Source organism: Leptonychotes weddellii, chromosome 1 (genome assembly GCF_054177405.1).
Source record: "Leptonychotes weddellii isolate Sample4059 chromosome 1, ASM5417740v2, whole genome shotgun sequence".
Taxonomy (NCBI): domain Eukaryota; kingdom Metazoa; phylum Chordata; class Mammalia; order Carnivora; family Phocidae; genus Leptonychotes; species Leptonychotes weddellii.
The window spans coordinates 17,504,153-17,524,308 of record NC_138369.1 but is presented as its reverse complement, the minus strand read 5'-3'; the positions used below and the strand labels follow the sequence as shown (position 1 = coordinate 17,524,308).

Below are 20,156 nucleotides of genomic sequence, written 5' to 3'. Positions count from 1 at the left end.
TCCTTTTGCCCCTGGGCCTGACAGAACTGAGCTGCTGTGTCCTGCCCTAAGCTGCCACCACCACGGCCACAGCAGCCTGAGAAGCGTCAGCAGCAGTCCCTCGGCCCAGAGTGTGGGGCTGGGAGGGACTTGACCTCCACAGCCACTTCTCTCCCTAGGCCGCAGCACCTCCGTTCCCACCTTCCCACCCCTTGGGCCTGGACTTCTCCCCCTCATGCCTCCCACCTTGAGCCCTATTTCCTGCCTCAGGGGCCTCCCTCTCTCTCCCTGGCAGCTTTTTCCTCCAAGTCTCATACTTCCCCTAGTCTTTGGGCCAGTGTCATCATTTCCCAAATGGGTTTAGCGTGACAAGGGTCAAATAAATACGGGGATTTCTGTCCCTTTAGCCCCCCCTGGAGCTGCTGTTTGCCCTGTGAATCCCTAAGAAGCCCACGATAATGTCTCATTAACTTTCATGTCTGCTGCGAGCTACATGATTCTCCCAAACCTGGGGTCCTTTTTTCCCCCGTCAAGTAATCACCACCTCATGTTCCTAATGTTTCGAAGCATACTTTGGGGAAATGCGGATTTGATTAATTCCTTCCCCTGCCATGTGAGCTTAGTTTATTCATCTCTGCTTTCTAAGCCTGTAAACTGTGGAGGCCCTGGCCTCCCAGATCGAAGAGCCACAGCTTGGCTTCCCGTGGCGGGCACCAGAGCGGGACCCGCCATCCCAGGGCCAGGGCTGCCAAGCCCCAGTCTGCTGGCCCCTGGGCCTGGCCTCTGCCCATCCTCCCACACTCAGTCTGCCTCCACAGCCCACTTCCTGGCAAGATCCTCTGCGGATGGCTAGGGTTCACCCCAAGCCTGTGGCTGTCCAGCAGTCCAACAGACTCATTTTTAAGGGGGGGGGGTGAGAGGGAGGGAGGGAGCAGAATAGAGGAGGAAAACAGCTCTTTTCACTTTCTCCAAGTGGCCTCCTTGCACTCAGCTAAGCCCAGGTCAGTTTCTAGACATCCCTAGAATCCCCCACTTGGAGGAGGGAGCAGGTGGCAGCCATCAGGAGCCAGTCTGTCCTCTCCATGGGCCCAGGTGCAGGTACGGCGGGGGTGGGGGGCTGACCAGGGAACCCACTCACATGCCTCTGCCAGTCCAGGGCGCTGAGGCTTCCCCAGCCAGCCACATCTCCTTCGTAGAACTAGGAGACACTTGCTCAGAAACAGCCCGATTTCCATTCCTAGTTAGGGATCCACCCCAGCCTTCCCCAAGTGCTGGCTCTCAGGGTCTCCCAAAGGAGAAGTTTCAGGCCACACCAAGATCAAATCCCCAAGGTTTTCTGAGACTACAGACTTGGCCCTGGTGTAGGGAGAGGGTGAGTGGGTGGGGCTAGGTTTCATACAATACCTGACTAGGAGCTTAAGGATTGTTGGGCCCCTGCCCTGGCTCCTCTCCCGGACTCACCCCCCACCCCTGGGGAACAGGAGATGAGGCAACAGCAGCTATGGCCCTGTGCCCACTTCCCACTGCCCTGCCCCTGCCCACCCTTGCCGTGGCTACCACTCCTGGGCCTGTTCCCTAGAGGCCTTGTCCTAATGAAGCCTTTCACTTTCCCTGCTGGATTTTCACTAAGGAAACTCCCGGTTCCTCAATGGAGCCTTTTAAAAGATCATTCTCCACCGAGGATGGGAAATGTTGCCCAGACTCATAGAGAGGCCTCAGAAGGGACACCTGCTCCTATCCTCACCCAGACTTTAGCAGTCAGCTAGGAGCTTGCACTCAGGGACACTGCTGAGGGGGACTCAGGTGACCAGTCTTGACCCCTTTCCCCCAGGGAGGAAGATGACTGGAGTGTACCCTAATCCATCCCAACGGGGTGTGTTTCACTTCCATAAGCATCCTGTTGGGCAGAGAGAGAAGACCAGGAAAAGGGGACCATTGTGGGCTGGCAAGGATTTCAAAATGGACCAACAGAGGCCTGCAGCAGAGTCCAGGTGTCCGTCATCAAATGGAAAGGACTACAGTACTAGGGACACACGAAGCCCAGATAGTTAGGAGGACAAGGGGGACTCTGCCCTCACAGATAAAGGTACAGAAGAATGATGTGGCAGACCAGCAGCTTGCTTTATGGACATGACCTCATCTGTTCTCGCTGCCCCCCCACCCCCAGCTGATAAGAATCTGGTGCTGTTTCCTGTAGTCTAAGGGTCTCAGACAATGGTGTGAACAGGCTGGCCCTGCTGGAAAGGACATTGTTTAGGGAAGAAAAAACACACCAGCACAAAGACAGGGCAGGACCTGTCTAAATGTAAGGGTCTGTTTACAAATCCCTGATTTCCAAGAGGGGGGAACACAATGGGGAATTGTTTTTGGTGAGTCTGGAGCCCCCTCCAGAATGCTCCTGGGGTCTGGGGATGGCTTTGATGGCCTAGACAGGTCTCAGATGCTCTGAGGGGGATGGACACTGATGGCGTGGATACCTTCCTGTTTATCAGAGGTGCTCGCAGGGCAGGGTCAAGGAACAAGGTTACACCAAAGACAAGGGGGAGGAGCCCTGGGCCTCTCTCCTTCCATCCGGGCCTCCTGCTGTTGCACCACTCAGCTGTTGCACATGCTAGAGGTGGTTTGCTACAGAGAAGCTAGAACAAGGTTTTCGTTTTTTGTTTTCTGAAATATATCAACTTTTTGGTTTATGGCCTCCAATTGCCAGATTGCTTTTTGGAAAAAAATGTAAAAGGCATGAGACCCTTCCAAAGAGCAGACGCCCCTCCCCCCCCCACGAGGGGGCTTCCTAGCTTAGTCAGTAGGGAGACTTCTCATACCTGCCCCCCCACCCCACCATGATGTTGCACTTCACCTCCGGCCAGTCTGGGAGTATATAGGAGCTAACACAGTGTCCCCAGGGGCCGGGCCGATGGAGATGCTATTTCTCATAGCAACCTCCTGTCTGGTCCACAGGTTAGAGTCTTTAATGTCACTAGCCAGAGGCCTTAATATCAATGTGTGCGTGTGTGTGTAAGGAGAGTGGGGCAGAAGAAGAACAGAACTGTATCATGCATTTCCCTTGGGACTGGCAGTCCTCATTTTGGGGGGGAAGAGGAGGGCAGCTGGAATTAGGAGGATCAGTTTGGGTCTGGACGGGCAGGCAGAGCTGTCTGAGGATATGACCCGTGAAGGAAGTGTCATTAGTAACTTTTATACTAATCTCTAAACCCAACAGGAGCCCACCTCATGAATAAACGCAAATGGATGTGTTTAGAACAAGTGAAGAGCAGTAAGTCCTATGCAATCCCAAAATAGCAGCAAGCTTTAAAAAATAAGCCTTTCTCAACCTTCCAGCTCTTAAGGGGGCAGCATCTTCTTCCTCACTCTGCTGACAGTGCCCTCTGGTGTTTGACAGCAAAACAACAGGCTCATGAGTACAAGCTACAAGCCCTTCCATCTATTCAGTAGACACCAAACTGCGTCTGAATGTGGGGTCTGGAGCCACACACCCCGGGGGGGAGAAAGGTTAATAAGACAAACAGGCCCCTGCCTTTAAGGGGCTTCCCATCTAGTGGGAGAGATAGATACACAACTGTAGGACCAGGTGGAGAATGATGCCTGCTCTAATAGGAGTATAAGCAGAGACCAGTGCAAGTGAAAAATGGCCCTTTTGCTGGGTTCAACAGTCCGAGGATAGAGGCTATGGCTCTCCAGACTGCAAACCTTATGCTCAGGGCCCAGTGTTCCAGGGTAGCCAGGGCAGAGTGCCCGTGGGTGGGGTGTCCAGGGAGATGCTGCTGAGTAGGGCCATGTTTGTGGAAGGTCTTGGATGCCAATCTCAGCAGAGCCATCCTAAGAAAAGAGCTAGCAGATGTTTATGGTAATTAGCAGAAGGGAAAAGGGTGGATTTGTCAGCAAAGCAAGTGGACATAGGAAACCATGCAGGGAGAAGGCTTTTGCTGCAGTCCTCTGAGGCACAGGGGTCTGAGCTGAGCCCTAGCAATGGGATAGCAAAGAAGGCGAACATTTGTATAACAGTCAAATTGACAAGAAAGAGGGTGGTTGAGGATAAAGGGAAGTAGAAGCAGATACTGAGATTTTTGGCCCTAGTTTATGGTTCCTACAAAGGTAAGAATTAGAGGAAGTAGAGAAGGTGAATTTTGGGGGAATTTTTATTTAACATCTATTTCTACCCTCCCCAAGTGGACTATTTGTTCTAAGTCCTAAGTTATAAAACAGTAATTAATTCTAACAGACGGATCACTTGTGAAAACATGTATTTAAATCATACAAGAGGAGCCTGGAGCATCTTGTAATGCCAAAAAGTAAAGAAGGGCTCAAAAAATCCCCAAAACCAAAATAACAAAACAGAACAAAATACACAATAATGGGGGTATGTGAAAAGGACTCAGGAGCTCCCAATGGCCAGAGCCGGAATAATTTGAGCAACAAATAAATCAAGCAGCATTGGATTATAACCCAGAATACACTATGCAAATCCCTAAGTCTAGATTGACATAAACGAATGACCGAATAAATAAGTGGAAGAGAATAGGTAAATCTCCCATGCAGAAGAATTCCAAATAGTGTAGATATTCTGTCCTCGAGGAGGGAGGGGACATAAATCGCCACTCATTAATTGTGGGCTACACAGAGCAACTTCCTTCCAAAAGGCACAGTCTGGAAAGTGGGGAAAAGAAGTAACTTTATGCTGGAGAAACCTGACAAACATACCTCACCAGATGATCAAGGTCACCATCAACAGTGGAAGACATGTTGATAGTCTGTAACTTGGATATGATGTGATAACAGCACTTTACCTGTGTGGTCTCCCTCCCCCAGCCTAATCGTGAGAAAAACATCAGACAATACCAACTGAGGGCTCTCAAAATACCTGACCAGTACTCCTCAAAAGTGTCAAGGTCATCAAAAACAAGGAAAATCTGACAAACTGTTACAGCCAAGAGGAACCTAAGGAGACAGGACGATTCAATGCAATGTGGTCTCCTGGATAGGGTCCTAGAAGAGAAAAGAGACATTAGGTAAAAACTAAGGAAATCTAAATAAACTCTGGGTTTGAAAATAATGTATTGGTGGGCGCCTGGGTGGCTCAGTTGGTTAAGCGACTGCCTTCGGCTCAGGTCATGATCCTGGAGTCCCGGGATCGAGTCCCGCATCGGGCTCCCTGCTCGGCAGGGAGTCTGCTTCTCCCTCTGACCCTCCCCCCCATGTGTGCTCTCTCTCGCTCTCATTCTCTCTCTCTCAAATAAATAAATAAATCTTAAAAAAAAAAAAGAAAAGAATGTATTGGTTCGTTAATTGCTACAAATGTACTACATTAATGTAAGATGGTACTAAGGGGGGAAATAGGGTTTGGGGTATTTGGGGAATCCCTGTACTATCGTCACAATTTTTGTAAATCTAAAACTATCCTAAATTAAAAGTTCATTTAAGACAAAAAACCCAGTTATTTAGTGGGGAATGACTGATTAGGTGAAGAATAGAACATTTCAAAATTGGGGACTTTCCAGTCAGCTATTAAAATCAATGGAGAGGCGCCTGGGTGGCTCAGTTGGTTAAGCGACTGTCTTCGGCTCAGGTCATGATCCTGGAGTCCCGGGATCGAGTCCCGCATCGGGCTCCCTGCTCGGCGGGGAGCCTGCTTCTCCCTCTGACCCTCCTCCCTCTCATGCTCTCTGTCTCTCATTCTCTCTCTCTCAAATAAATAAAAAAATAAAAAATCTTTAAAAAAAAATAAAATAAAATAAAATCAATGGAGAGTAAAGGTATAGAGATGAAGAAATAGTTAATAGGGAGGAGTGTGACTGTTTTCTAGGTATCCATAAGGTCAACTGCACCCAGACATCAGGCAACTGAGTAAGTGCCCAAAGCACCCCTTATCCTCCCCCCGCAACAAGCTGTACCTCCCACCCACTGCCGCTGGGTCCCAGAGGTGCTGCCAGAGGACCACTACTTTCAGTTAAGATGGTGTCTCTCACACTTGAGTAGTATCCAAGTGGATCCTTTTTTTTCTGAGTTTTATTTATTCATTTGAGAGAGTGCGCACACGAGGTGGGGGGAGGGGCAGAGGGCGAGGGGGCCGGAGAAGCAGTCTCCCCCCTGAGCAGGGAGCCCGATGCGGGGCTCGATCCCAGGACCCTGAGATCATGACCTGAGCTGAAGGCGGATGCTTAACTGACTGAGCCGCCCAGGCGCCCCTCCAAGTGGATTCTTTTTTTTTTAAAGATTTATTTATTTATTTGAGACAGAGAGAATGAGAGAGACAGAGAGCACATAAGAGGGGGGAGGGTCAGAGGGAGAAGCAGGCTCCTCGCCGAGCAGGGAGCCCAATGCGGGACTCGATCCCGGGACTCCAGGATCATGACCTGAGCCAAAGGCAGTCGCTTAACCAACTGAGCCACCCAGGCGCCCCCAAGTGGATTCTTTTTAAAGGGAAAGATACTACCCCGGATGTCTGAGAATATGCCTGGTGACCCAAGTTATAGAAATTCTAGATTAAGAATCTGAAGTGTTAATCTTGGAAGTGTCTTGCAGTTGTGAATTATCACTACAAGAGTTGAGTCTTTAGGATAGGTAAAATATCATTTGTTTTTGAAATGAAAATCCACAATTTAAAAACTTAGTCACTTGCAGAGCTCTGACAAGATGTCCCTGGAAACCCAGGTTAGGAAGCACAGCACCGAGTCATCAAAATCATGGGAGAGAAAAGGAAGAGAAAAGGCAGAGGAGCGGGCCGCCCTAGGGTGTTAGCTGTGCAGTAGGCCCAGTGAGAAGCCGGCTCAGGAGTTGGCTCTCGGAGGCCCGTCTTTCAGAAAAGAAGTGCAGCTAATAGTGATCTGATGTTTGGCTTATGAGGAAGATTGTATTTTGAGGCAACTGTCACGTGGAACATTTGGGAAGAATTAGCCATAGGTACCTCACAAATTGAGCAAATACAAAAGGGATAGGTATTCATTTCAGGAAAAAAACCAATTACAGGAGAGGAAAAATAATCCTAGCGCACTGCTTGGCTCAGAGGTATACAGCATTTACATGGTCATAGCAAGTAAACTGAAGATTACTAATGTAATCACTGAAGGGTAATTCAATAAAAACTGTGATGCAATTGTAAAAGATGGGGAGAATGAAAGTGGGAAAGTCTTAAAGGAGCAAGATCTTACATGACATAATAGGAAGTCAGTAACATCTAAGACTAATGAATCAAGAAATGGCTAAAATAATGGACAGTAGTTGCCTTTAAGGAGCGGGATTGAGGGTAGGGAAGGGTAAGACAAGAGACTGTTTTTCGTTATAATCCTTTAAGTACTTCTTGACTTTTAAAATTCTGTATTACTTTGCCTGCATACGTTGATAATAACAAAAAGACACAAATACCCTACCCCACACCCCATGTGATTCCAAGTGGATCTGGTCAAATCTGAAAGTGATCACTGTAAACACCAAGGATGGAAGTCTCCAGGGCTCAGCAACTTTTGAACCAAGAGCCCCGTCCTCCACCATTGGTTACAATGACTCAGTGAGACCCTGAGCACTGAGTATCTGGCAATGGTCCTGAATTTCCCCCGCTAATCTAAATCCCACAGAATCATTAAAAACAAAAATATGTGAGATAGGTTCCATTCAATTTCTCCCAAGACCTTCTGCCAGATTCCCATCCCAGCTGCCTTGCCTAATGTAACTGTCCTGGCATGGTTCCCTTACCCGAGACAGAATTGCCTGGGCCACCAGGCAGCGAGGTTTTGAGTGGAGGTATGCTGCAGACCACACGGCCTGCAGTGGACGGAGTCCTTCCACCCACTGTGAGCATGGCAGTCCCTGCCCTGTTTGAGTCCAGGGCCCCAAGCCTTGCAATGGTGGCCTATTCTCAGTCCAGTATGGCCCCCTTTGCTGGCTCACTTCCCTGATGAGAGCCTGTGTTTATTTGTGCAATGATAAAATCTCTGTCCCCGCCCATAAAGTTAATTTCCCTGCAAACTGCTTCCCTCCAAAGCAACATGTCTATGTTTGAAGTTGAAAATTCTACATTTATTCACTGAATTTTACAGATGAGAAGGGTGCATTTTCTATTTCCTTACTCTACCCTCCAGATTCCTCAGGATGCTAGATAAATTCCAGAGTGAATTTGTAAGGAGACACCAATGGAGAGAAAACCTTTATTTGCATAATAACAAACGTGGGTGAAGTAAGAAGAGGCATATGAGAAGCAGATTAGGGTGGGAGAAGAGGAGGGGGATCAGGCAGAAAGAGCAGAGGCGTGCTCATAACTGCTAACACATTCCGAGGTTGGCATCTGGACTCCGCTCTGTCCTCACGCTCCCCTGGGACTTCTCTTTCCTTGGTTCATACTCTCACTGCTGGCCCTCTTTCCTTGCCTCACAGTCCCAAAGGGCTCCCTCCCTCAAACCCGGTGAAGGAGCACAGCTTCATATCCAAATGTGCTTGGCAGCGACTACTCAAAAGCTGTTACTTGGATTTTTTGCAGCTCTTAGTGATTTTGACACGCTTGGACTGACAGGAGTGGCCCCTCCTGCCACCAGAGGACTCTGGCTTTTCTAATAAGGAAGGTCCTGGCCAATCAGTCCAAGAAGGGCCTGGATTCTCTTCCAGGCTGGCATTTCTGCAGAAATGCCCCCCGGGGTGGAAGGTGCTGCTGCAACAAGGGATGTCACCTGAGTTTTCAGGTGTATAGTCTGTGGTGGAAGAAAAGTGGAGAGGAAGACTCAGGCCTCCGTCTCTCCAGGCTCAGGTCCTTGAGCCCCTCCCTAGCTACTTCCCTTCCCAAACCAAAGGCGCCAACTCCGAGTCCCCATCCAGTGGCATGCCCTCCTCCTTTCCCAGGCACCACAAGTACCCCCCCCTGCCCCCGCCCAAGTTCTTAGACCAGACCATCCCTCCAGTCCCACCTGTGGCTCCAGCAGAAGGTGCACACTCCTCACACTCCCACTTCTTACTGTTGGATCTAAGAGAGGAGCAGTCCCTGTGGGTTCCGTGGGATCCGCAGGTAGCGCACAGAATGAGGCGCCACCTCCTGCAGGAAAAGCCAAGGAAGGGTTGTGGGGACAGATATGACACTCACTACCACTCTCAGAATGTCCGCTAGAGGCCAGGCCTTTGCTGAGGGCTTCCCAGGCAATTTGTACTGTACATTTTACCCAAGACCCACTGTGGCTGAGTGCCAATCCCCGGACCCTGAACTTAGGCACAGATACCTGAAAGGTGGATTTGGAAAGGAACAGGACCCAAGGGTTGCTCCACTGGGCACAAGGACCCTGCAGGAACCTGTCCCCTTGTGCATGAGTGAGTCCTGGGCTGGTCAAGTATGGAACTTGGGTTCACCCTGAGGTCTGTAGACAAGAGCAAGTTTCTTGCTCCTGATAACTGTGCCAAGGACTAACTCCAGGATGGCACCAATGAGAGATCTTTCTAGCAAGGAGCCTTTCCCTACCCTTCTTCCTCAAAGCTGTCTCTGCCTTCTTCATACAGACAGATGGGGGCATCACAATGTTGATAGCGCTCATACAACTCTGAGAAAGCCCCTGGCTCGAGCTCCCAGGCGGCATCTCTGCAGTGGGAAAAGAAACAATGAGTAAGGGGCACATAATTGGTGGTGAAACCTTTGTCTACCTGGGAGGAACTAGAAAGAACTCACGCTAGCACTGCAAAAGAGCTCAACAGGCTGCATGAATACTTTAAACAAGATGGGCTGAGTGGTCTGGCAGTAGGAGAGGGTGGAAGCAGGATGAGTGGAACATGGGGGTTTCTTAGTTCCACACTGGAATTCAAGAACCAACCCCAGGGAGTTCTGATCCCCAAGCACCCTTTTCAGGAACATGTCTACCCCCATTCCCACAGTGCACCCCCACCTCCTTTTCTTTTGATAACTGACAAGCCCTCCCTCCACTCCCTCCCTCTTCACCATATGCCAGTGCCTGGGCTGCTGCTTCATTCTCTGAACTAACCTCACACTCACCTCCTCTCTAGAAATCTAGGCAACCCACTCCCTGGCTCAGTTCCTGCCTTAGAGTTTCCACTACCTGTCTGGAATATGTATTCCCATTCTTAGCATTTCTTGAGGAAACTCTTCTCGATTGTTACACTGGGGACATTTGAAGAAATGTTTTGCCGATGTGTGGGCATACTTCTGTAAGAGAAACATGGAAGAGCGTTGTGTTTATAAAAACACCATCTTTGATCACCTTCTCTCCACCCCAACCCTCATCTCACAAAGAGGGTGTTGCCAAGAGAGCTTGATTGGAGATTTCCATAAAAGGGCTAAGGGTGGGCTAGTGTGAGGGGTGCAAATCCAGGCATCAGACCAGAGACCACGCTCAATTCGAGAGAGCTCCCAGGGGTGCCTCAGCTGTCATCTCTGGCTGTGGGGCCTGCAGCGCTGACCCATTCAAGGGTCCCTTTCCTTCCGTCCCAGGAAGCAAGGCTGATTCTGAGGCTGCTTGACTCATTCCAGCTCGTTTGCTCTAGCCCTCCTGAGGATTTGGCTCAGTCTAAATGTTATCACGGATGAGGTCTTACAGGTCAGGGGTGACCAGAGATTCGGCTGACTTTCCTCTGCCTGGAACCCTCCCTGCATATAGGCCTCCAGGATGGAACAGAGAAGCTAAGACTGCCTGAGCATTCCTAGGGTGCTCTGAACTAGAGAAAATGTGGAAGGTCCCCAGGGCGGAGAAAGCCCCACCTGTATGCACTTGCGGTGGTAGATAGTTTGACTACAACATGGACTCTGGATATTTTCAACACTTGCTTGGGATAAGTCTTCACAACACAAGACACAGCTTTCCTCCCCTGCCTTCCCCCGTTGGATGTCCTGTGTTGGGCGATGTTTTCCACAAAATGATCTGAGGCAGAACAAACAGACTTGATTTCTGGTTTGTCACTGATGCAGTCTTCCGGCTGCCTGGCCTAGGAAGAGCAGCCACCCAGGCCGATGCCCAGTGAACCTCCATGCTCATGGGGAGGAGGAGGAGCAGGGAGGGGGAAAGCCACATGCCTTCTCACAGCTGTTGCCCCACTGAGCAAAACTCCCGGGACTATCCCCACAGTCTCCTGTTCCTGAAAGCCCTGCTGAGCTCTGAGCAGCTGTCTAAGAACAGCAGCTGCTTGTAATTTAAGAAGGGGCTGGGAAGCAAGAAGGAAGCCCTGGGAAATCGCCAAGTCAAGACACTATTTCTCATTATTGAATGGTAGGACAGATTCACCAGTGAATCAAAACAGGCCTGTGAGAACCGGACTCTGATTTCATTGGTGGCTAATTAAGAGCAACTTGCAAAAGGGCAGCCCAACTTTTCCCCTTTATCACTCACTTGTACTCTCCAAAAAATTGTGAAAGGCAACCCCTTTCTTGGCCACAAGGAAGATGGAAGTTTCTGACGCATTGATCCTTCTGGCAGTTGATGGCAGCTCCCTTTTTCTTGCACACAAAGCAGATCTGCAAATGAGATCCCAGGCAGTGCTCAGGGCCCCAAGAAAGACAAACAGACATTCTGTGGCACATCATTCTATGGAATGGAAATTCTAGGAAGCAACAGCCATTTCCTTTCCTCAGTTGACCTGAAAGCTCTTGGGGGCACCCTGAAGCTGAGCTTCAAGCAGCGCTAAATTATTTTTTTCCCCTAGGATGTTGCTCCTTCTCCTCACTTAGGATACTACACCCCAGAGAAGCATGCAGCTTAAGAGAAGGACCTGTTGAGAAATCCAAGAGTCCTTTGACTTCTGAACTAGCAGCTAGGGAAAAGAACAGAAACAGGGACGATCAGAGAGGTATGAGAAGAGGCCTATCCCGAGGCCCCCGTATTGGGGGATTCTAACCTTCCTAGAAGCCCGGGCTGCCTCCTTTTTGATGTCTTCAGGCAGGAATCCATGGAAACCTCTGTTGGACTGGCCCCTCTGAGGCAGCTTGCTAGATAGGATCTGGGGGAGCAGTAGAACCAGGCTATCAACATTGATGATCGGTGAAACAGTGCAGTGGGGTGAGGAGGATGACAGGGTAAGAGAGCTAGAATATAGAGCGTGGTGGGATATATATGCATTTACAGGATAATTTACTTAACAAAGGCTTATATAGCATTAAATGCTCTAAGTGCTTTTCAAATATTAACTCATTTAATCCTTATAACAACGTCAGGAGGTAGGTACTATCATCATCCTCGTTTTATAGGAGAGATTATGTGATCTGCTCAAGGTCACAGGACTCCAGAACCCGGGCTCTAACATACCTCTGTGTTACACTGTCTCTCATTTACTGAGGATTGCTTTTCTGTGCTGAGCCCTTTGGGGAAACACTTCCTGTATATTGACTCATCTTATGTTCACTGCAACCCTGGGACAGATGCTATTGTGATCCTCATCTTACAGAGGAGCTCTCTGAGGTGTAGGATGGTAACTGACACGGCTGGGGTCACACAGCAAGGAGGCAACAGAGCTGGCATTCACATCCACGCCCACAGAATCCACACTCTTACCCTGCCCACTGTACTGCTCCTTAGTGCAAAATAAATAGTCTTTTCAGAGTGTGTTCTCTACAGGAAGGCAAACAGGGCTTTAAAATCTGACTATAGGGGCGCCTGGGTGGCACAGTTGGTTAAGTATCTAACTCTTGGTTTCAGCTCAGACCTTGATCTCAGGGTCATGAGATGGGGTCCAACCCACATGGGGCCCCGCGCTCAGCACAGAGTCTACTTATGACTCTCTCTCCCTCCCTTTGTCCCTGCCCCCTGTGCTCTCTCTCTCCCCCTCCCTCCAAATAAAATAAAATCTCCCGACTATAGTCATTCTGCCCTATTGGGGAAGGGGAGGAATTGAACTTTTCTTTAAAAACACAATTTTAAGGGCCTTTGCTTCTGAAAAGCCCCCAAAGCAGATTCTAGAATGGGAAATCAAGGAAAAGGACAACAAACTGTTCATGTACCCATAAACTGTTATGTATGTGTATGTACATTGGAAGAACGTCAGCACCCCAGCCCCATCCCAAGAATCTTCCAAAAATATGGGGAGGGTGCTGGACTTCCTACAGTGATTACATGTAATGTATAATGGGGACCCAGGTTATTTTATTTTGACATTATAGAAAAGGCGACCTTACAAGGTTAGATGACTTGAAGACACTTGGATTATAGCTATATGTTCCCAATTAGGATTAAAACGTATCTATTCCACACTAATTATCTCAGGGCTTTAGGACTATATGAGTGATTTCTGTTTTATTTATATTTCTAAGTATTACTAATGTTTTCTACAATGAGGATGTATTATTTCTATAAACAGAAAAATCAATAGTGAAAGATGAGAAATAATCTAAATGTCCTTTAAAAGCGGTTTGTTTTAATGCTTTTTGGTACCCCCATCCCATGGAATACCAATTAGCTATTAAAAAGAAAAAAACTAGATCAATACGTTCTACGTGGAAAGATCTTCATAAGTATTAAGAGGTAAAAAACAAGCAAAATACAAAATACTGTGTATAGTATGTTTATTTTTATGTTGAAAATGTGTATGCTTGTAAAGGCACTGAGATTAACCAAAGCCTGACACCCTAACCAGACAGGATTTACAAGAGAGGAAAATCACAGACTAGTCTTTCTCACCAGTAGAGGTGTAAAAATGAAACAAAATATTAGCAAATTGAATCCAGCACCATATAGAAAGGATAATACATCATGATCAAGCAGGGTTTATACGAGAAATGCAAGGTTAGTTTAACATTAAAAATTCAAACGACGTAACAAGCCCATAGACAAAATAAAGGAGAAAAAATGATCATCTCAATAGTTGCGGAAAAAGCATCTTGACAAAATTCAATACACATTCATGATATCCTCAGCAAACTAGAAATGTAAGGAACCTTCTTTAATCTGATGAAAAGTCTACAGCTAACATCATATTTTAATGTTGAAAAATTGGATGCTATCCTCCAATGTTGGGAGTAACACAGGATATTTACTCCTGTAACTCCTATTCAACACCTGATCGAAAGTCCTACCTAGTATAATAAGGCAAGAAGAAGAATTAAAAGAATTGAAAGATTGGAAATGAAGAAATAGAACTGTCTTTATTCACACTACATGATTGTGTACCCAGGAAATCCTAAGGCATTTACCAAAAAAATTTAAAAATAAAAACAACTACTGAACTAATAAGTGAACTTAACAAGATTGCAGGATATAAAATCAACATACAAAATAAACTGCACTTATATATACCAACATCCAAACTTGAAACTGAAATTTTAAAATACCATTTATAATAGCATAAAAATCACAAAATATTTACACATTCATTTAATAAAAGATATGCAAGACTTCTTCACTAAAAAAACACTGCTCAATAAAAAATAAGGAAAAAATAAATAAATAAAACATTGCTGAGACAAATTTTAAAAGACCCAAATAGGGTGCCTGGGTGGCTCAGTTGTTTAAATGACTGCCTTCAGCTCAGGTCATGATCCTGGAGTCCCGGGATTGAATCCTGCATCGGGCTTCCTGCTCAGCGGGGCATCTGCTTCTCCCTCTGACTCTCCCCCTTCTCATGCTCTCTATCATGATCTCTCTCAATAAATAAATAAAAATGTTTAAAAAAAAAAAGACCCAAATAAATGGGGAAATATATCACTTCCATGGATTGAAGTTTCAATATGTCAATTCTTCCCAAATTGATCTATAAATTCAATGCAATCTCAATATCAATCCCAACAGGCATTTTTTTTAAAGAAAAACTGACAAGCTAAATGTAAGATTTATATGGAAAAGGACCTGATAGCCAAAACAATCTTAAAAAAGATTGTAGAGGGGTGCCTGGGTGGCTCAGTCATTGAGCGTCTGTCTGCCTTCAGCTCAGGTCATGGTCCCAGGGTCCTGGGATCGAGCCCTGCATCAGGCTCCCTGCTCTGCGGGGAGCCTGCTTCTCCCTCTCCCACTCCCCCTGCTTGTGTTCCCTCTCTCGCTGTGTCTCTCTCTGTCAAATAAATAAATAAAATCTTAAAAAAAAAAGATTCAAGAACGTATAATACTTAATTTCAAGACACTATAAAGCCACAATAATCAAGATAGTGCAGTACTATTGTAAGGATGATGCACAGATCAATGACATAAAATAAATCATCCAGATCCACAGATATATGGTCAATTGATTTCAACAAAGGCATCAAGGTAATTCAACGGGTAGGCAAAGATATCTTGGGACACACACAAAAAGTACTAATGATAAAAGAAAAAAAATTGGTAAACTGAACTTCATCAAAACTAAAAACATTTGTTCTTTGAAAGACACCATTAAGAAAATGAGGCATGCCATGGACTTGGAGAAAATAGTGACAATACACATATCTGAAAAAGGGTTTGCCTCCAGAATATATAAAAAAACTCATAAATTGATAAGACAAAATAACCTACTTTTACAAAGGAAAAATACTTGTACAGACACTTCACTAAAGAACATATGTGAATGACCAGTAAGCACACAAAAAGAAGCTCAGCACCTTAAGTCAACAGGGAAATGCAAATTAAAACCACAATGAGATACCAGTACACACCTAATAGGATGGCTAAAATTAAAAAGATTGACCATATCAAGTTCTGGCAAGAATATTGTGCAATTGGAACTCTCATAAATTGCTAGTGCGAGTGTAAACTGGTACAACCACTTTGGAAAGCAATTTGGCAACTTCACAAAAAGTTAAACATACAGTTTTAGCACACAACCAATAAATCCACTCCTAGGCATTTGCCCAAGGGAAGTGAAAATACGTGTTCACAAAAAGACTTGAACATGAATAATAGCCCCCAAATAGAAACAATTCAAATGTCCATCAACAGATGGATAAAATAAGCCAATTACAAAATATTCATACAACAGAATACTACTAGGCAACAAAAAGGCACAAGCTACCAATACACGCAACAACATGGATGAATCTCCAAAACACCGCATTGAGTAAAAGAAGTCAGATGCAAGACTACAATTGCTGTATGATTCCATGTATATGAAATATAAGAAGAGACAAAAGTAATCTATAGATCAGAACAGTGATGATCTCTGAGGGGACTGACTGGAAGGGTACGGGAGGGAACTTTCTGGGGTGATGGAAATACTTTGATTGGGGTGGTGTTTACATGAGGATATACATTATATCCCCATGATATAGGAGCTTATCAAAACTCATCAAACTGTACACTTAAAATCGGTGCATTCTATAGTATGCAAATTATAGCTAATTAAAAAAAGCATAGTGGGAAAAAACAGCTCGAAGGAGAGTTGACAGCATGTGCTTCTGAGGAGAGGGAGAAAGATTGGGAACACTGTTTTGGGAAGCAACTTTTTATTGTACATACTTTATACTGTCAGGATTTTATAGCAGGTACGTACATTACTTCTTAAAGACTAGATTTTAAAAAGAAAAAAGCTATTAAGAAAAACAAGGCTATGTATTTGAGGCTGGATGAAAAACAGAGAACAGACTGTACAGCAAAAGCCATGAAACATTCAAAGCAAAGCGGACCTTATACTCACAAGACAAAAATAATGCACGCTGAGATTGTCTTTCTGAAGAAATTCCCCCAGTTTTTCGGGATCCCCAGGTTCTCGAAGGCATAGCCGGCAAACTGGAAGAAGGAATGTTAAGAATTCATTTTGGGAGCACAAGGAAGAGTCATGTATTGGGAAGAGGACATTTTGACAAGGACGGAGGTTGGGATGAAGTTTTGCATGGTATCAGTTAGGCCTTTATATAATTTTGGCCACATTTGAGTTGGCTGCAGCTTCTCACTTCATATACTTTTCTCTCAAGTGGCTTTAAATAACTTGTTTCTTGAACTTTGGGATTAGCCATTTAAAAATCAAGGACCCTGAGTTCTTCAGGATCTTAGAGAATCTGGGAAATGAGTAGGACGGACAGTTAGAGAAGTTAAGTCTGCTGCCCTACATAGGTGACCTTTGCTGAGGTTGGAAGGCAGCAGTTGAACAGAACACCTCCAGTCTTTCTTACCAGGCCCTGAAGATGGCTTCCTTTGGGTTACCCTCCTTGTCTTGGCAGATTTTCTATACAAGAGAAGGAAGAAGTACAGGGTGGTCTTTGAGGATCCTGTCAACATCCCTTGTAATATTTCCCTCAAAATGCCTCCCTGGGTCTGATGAAGGACCAAAATATCAAAAGGCTAAGACATCAGTTTCTTTTTTTATTGCATTTTTTTTTCGAGCACAAAACATACCCACTAAGTCATTTGAATTATGTGAGATTGTAATTATCTTTCTGTTCTCATTGGCTGTGCTACCTGTGTAGACTGAATGAATGCAGGAGCAAACCCCCTTTTGCTCTTTTACTGTTTCTTCTGCCACCTACTCTGAATCTCTGGTGGCACCATGTTCACAAAGCCGAATGAAATACTAAAACTGAGGGATGCCTGGGTGGCTCAGTCGGTTAAGCGTCAGCCTTCGGCTCAGGTCATGATCCCAGGGTCCTGGGATCAAGCCCCGCATTAGGCTCCCTGCTCGGCGGGAAGCCTGCTTCTCCCTCTCCCTCTGCCTCTCTGCCTGCTTGTGTGCTCTCTCACTTTCTCTCTGTCAAATAAATAAATAAATAATCTTTAAAAAAAATAAATACAAAATTGAGTGTGAATTTCCTATTGCGAAGTACTATTCCTGGCTCTGCCCATGTATTAGCTCAACGAATCTACATTCATTGAGGCTCGAAAAAGTGGGTGCTATTATGATGCACATTTTCCAGGTGAGGAAACCGAGGCATAAAGAAATGAAGTAACCTGTCCCAGGTCACCTAGTGTCTAACACCAAGTATTAGAGCCCAGATATGAATCTAGGCATAGGGCTCCAGAGCCAGCACTTTGCTATTAGGGACAGCCCTGGGGGCACAGGTTACCGGCAGCTTCCAGGGGACCACTGGTGTATGCTTCCACGCTCTCCAACCCCAGCCCTCAAGACCACACAGAGGGGACAAAAAATGCAGCATATACCATGGGTCTTTGGACAATTTCTCCCAAACTCCCTTATGTCACCTGGTCTACCTCAATCTTTGACGTTCCTTCTTCTTTTCTTTTATAGTCTTCATTCGCTGCTGCCTCTCTCTCCTAACTTGAATTCTTCTATACTATTATGAGGACAATATAGGCTCTTCCAGCTATAAATATAAACAGGGCTTGATCAGCAATTTAATTCTACATTTGGTTCCACAGGGTCAAAGTAACAGTGTACCTCACCTCCCAACCCACGTGACAAAATAAAAGGGACCCACCCAGTATCAAGGCTAGTAGTAGCCAATAAATATTAAATCGCATCAAAACCGTTCTAGGCATTTCACCTGTGTTAACGCACAAAAACTCTGTGCAGGAAGTACCACTACTATCCCCATTTTCCAGATAAGGAGACTGAGGCACAGAGAGGTCACAGAGAGGCACTTGCCCAAGATCAGAGTTACTGCTATTACTCCGGAGAGTAAGAATCGGAACCACTACCTGAGCTGACTAAATGGGTCTTCGTTTTCTTCGTGCCTACTAAATGCACAAGGTAGCACTCAGGGTAAAGAGGCTCGTTTTGCCTCCCAGTAAAGGCTTAGAGAAGGTAGCTCTTTCCTAGGAAAAGGAGCCCCTGGGATTTTGGCTGCCTGAAGCAGGAACTCCCTCTAGTGGGAGACAAGAGAGAACACCGGCAAATCACCCCTTAGCTCCTTTCACTTGTCGCCAGGCTCGGCTGGCCATTGAGGTTTGGTCTGTTCCCAACCTTTCTCTAGATCTGAGCCAAGAGTAAAATGTCCCAAAGTGGAGACGACACCCTGCCTCCCTTCCCCCACCAAGGTCAGTAGACCGCAAATTTAGTTTTCATTGGTTAGTGGGGAAATCCCTGAAAGGGAAGAGACCATTGAAAAAGACATAAAATCCACTCCCATGAAGGGAGGACCGTGTCTAGTCAAGGGAGAGGGGAAGGACAGCATTTCTTCGAAGGAGAGCTGCGTGAATCAGGTCACTCCAGGGACAGACACTCCAGCACCCATGTCCTCAGAGCACAGCTGGGAAGCGTAAACATCTGCAGGGGCTGTCAACTGTTCTCCTTGGATACAACTGCTAAGGCAACTAACTAGCTGTTCAGAAAACTAAGACTAGACTACGCTTCCTCTCATTGTGTTTGCTCCATCTCCTCTTCCGACCCATGAGTTGCGCTTGCCGAAGTCATGGCACTTGATGGCTTCTTATTCAACAAAAGCACTTGGCCAGGCTGGAAGAGGAGAGAGGAGGGCGCGCAACTAGGGGACCCGCGCTTTCGGGGCTGCTGAGCGGCTCTGGGTCGTTGGGGGGAAATACCGGCCATCTAGCCATAGAAATAAAACCTTGAAACGTCAGTTCTTTGCATCGCTGGACCAAGACGTTCCTTGAGTGGGATTCTGTGCACACTGGTAATTACGGGAAGACGCAACAATCTTCAGAGCATTTGAGGAGGGACGTTGCAAATGTCGATTTCCACGAGCAGCTCAGTCCGAGGTTTCCTAACCGAGCGGATGCTCCCTTGGAACGGTTACCAAGCTCTTTCACTGGATGAGCGCTGGGTAAAGGCTTGTTGAAAAAATTAAAAATAAATTAGCGTGTTCGGCCCCGCCGCCGCAAGAATAAACAGTGATTTATTTGGAAAATACTTGTCGGTGTGGCCACAACCGTCCCCCGGAGGTAACAGCCGGAGAAGGGGCTCAAGGAGCGTCCCGCGGATGCCAGACCAGGCTCATGTCGCGCCTGCCGGGCGGCTGGTGCGGGGCCGGGCCGGAGGTCGCCTCCGCCGCTCGCTCCTCACGGTAGCGCACTGGCCGTCGCTCCCGGCCGGGGCCGCCCGCCCAGCTGTCGCCGAGGGCGCCGCTGTCCGGAGCTTTATTCGTTGTCACAAGCCGTGGTAGCTACCTCACGGGCGGCCGCCCCGCGCGGTGACTGCGCCGGCAAAGGGGGCGAGCGCGCAAACTGGAGCCGGGTCACGCGGACTGCGACCCAGGGAGACTGCGGCCGCGGGGCCCACCGCGTCGCCGACCGTTGGTAGGGGAGGACCGCTAACGGCCGCGCGCTAACGGCCACGCGCCCAGCCCGCCCCGCCCCCTCCTCTCGCACCGCCTGCGCCCAGCCCTGCTCTCGCCCCGCCCCCTCGTCTCGCCCCGCCCCCACCCCGCCCCGCCTTTTCCT

The 20,156-nt window shown here is 47.0% G+C and overlaps 1 protein-coding gene across 3 annotated transcripts; it reads right to left on the bottom strand.

Moving 5' to 3' along the window:
• Nucleotides 1-4,221: 4,221 nt before the first annotated feature.
• On the bottom strand, nucleotides 4,222-20,057 carry PHF7 (PHD finger protein 7). 3 transcript variants are annotated; one of them, XM_081818859.1, is made up of 11 exons: nucleotides 19,325-20,054; nucleotides 18,009-18,121; nucleotides 16,976-17,028; nucleotides 16,501-16,592; nucleotides 11,806-11,907; nucleotides 11,301-11,425; nucleotides 10,676-10,835; nucleotides 10,017-10,123; nucleotides 9,428-9,544; nucleotides 8,886-9,010; nucleotides 4,222-4,980 (listed from the first exon to the last, which is right to left on the bottom strand). In XM_081818859.1, exons 2-11 carry the CDS (start codon nucleotides 18,050-18,052, stop codon nucleotides 4,916-4,918), a joined length of 990 nt encoding a protein of 329 aa, XP_081674985.1. In that variant the 5' UTR covers nucleotides 18,053-18,121; nucleotides 19,325-20,054; the 3' UTR covers nucleotides 4,222-4,915. The 3 variants fall into 3 exon arrangements, with proteins under 3 accessions (XP_081674985.1, XP_081674984.1, XP_081674983.1); XM_081818857.1 differs by lacking the exon at nucleotides 4,222-4,980 and adding an exon at nucleotides 7,547-8,672 and having other exon boundaries at nucleotides 19,325-20,055; XM_081818858.1 differs by lacking the exons at nucleotides 4,222-4,980; nucleotides 9,428-9,544 and adding an exon at nucleotides 7,544-8,672 and having other exon boundaries at nucleotides 19,325-20,057.
• Nucleotides 20,058-20,156: the final 99 nt, after the last annotated feature.

Bases quoted from the DNA above. Each gene is read 5' to 3' on its own strand.
- PHF7 (XM_081818857.1), bottom strand. From the start codon at position 18,052: ATGAAGACTATAAAAGAAAAGAAGAAGGAACGTCAAAGATTGAG. The intron at 11,426-11,805 runs GTTAGAATCCCC...TCTCATTTGCAG, and splicing joins CAGCCCGGGCTTCTAGGAAG to ATCTGCTTTGTGTGCAAGAA. The intron at 9,545-10,016 runs GTAGTGGAAACT...TTCCCACTGCAG, and splicing joins GGAATACATATTCCAGACAG to AGATGCCGCCTGGGAGCTCG.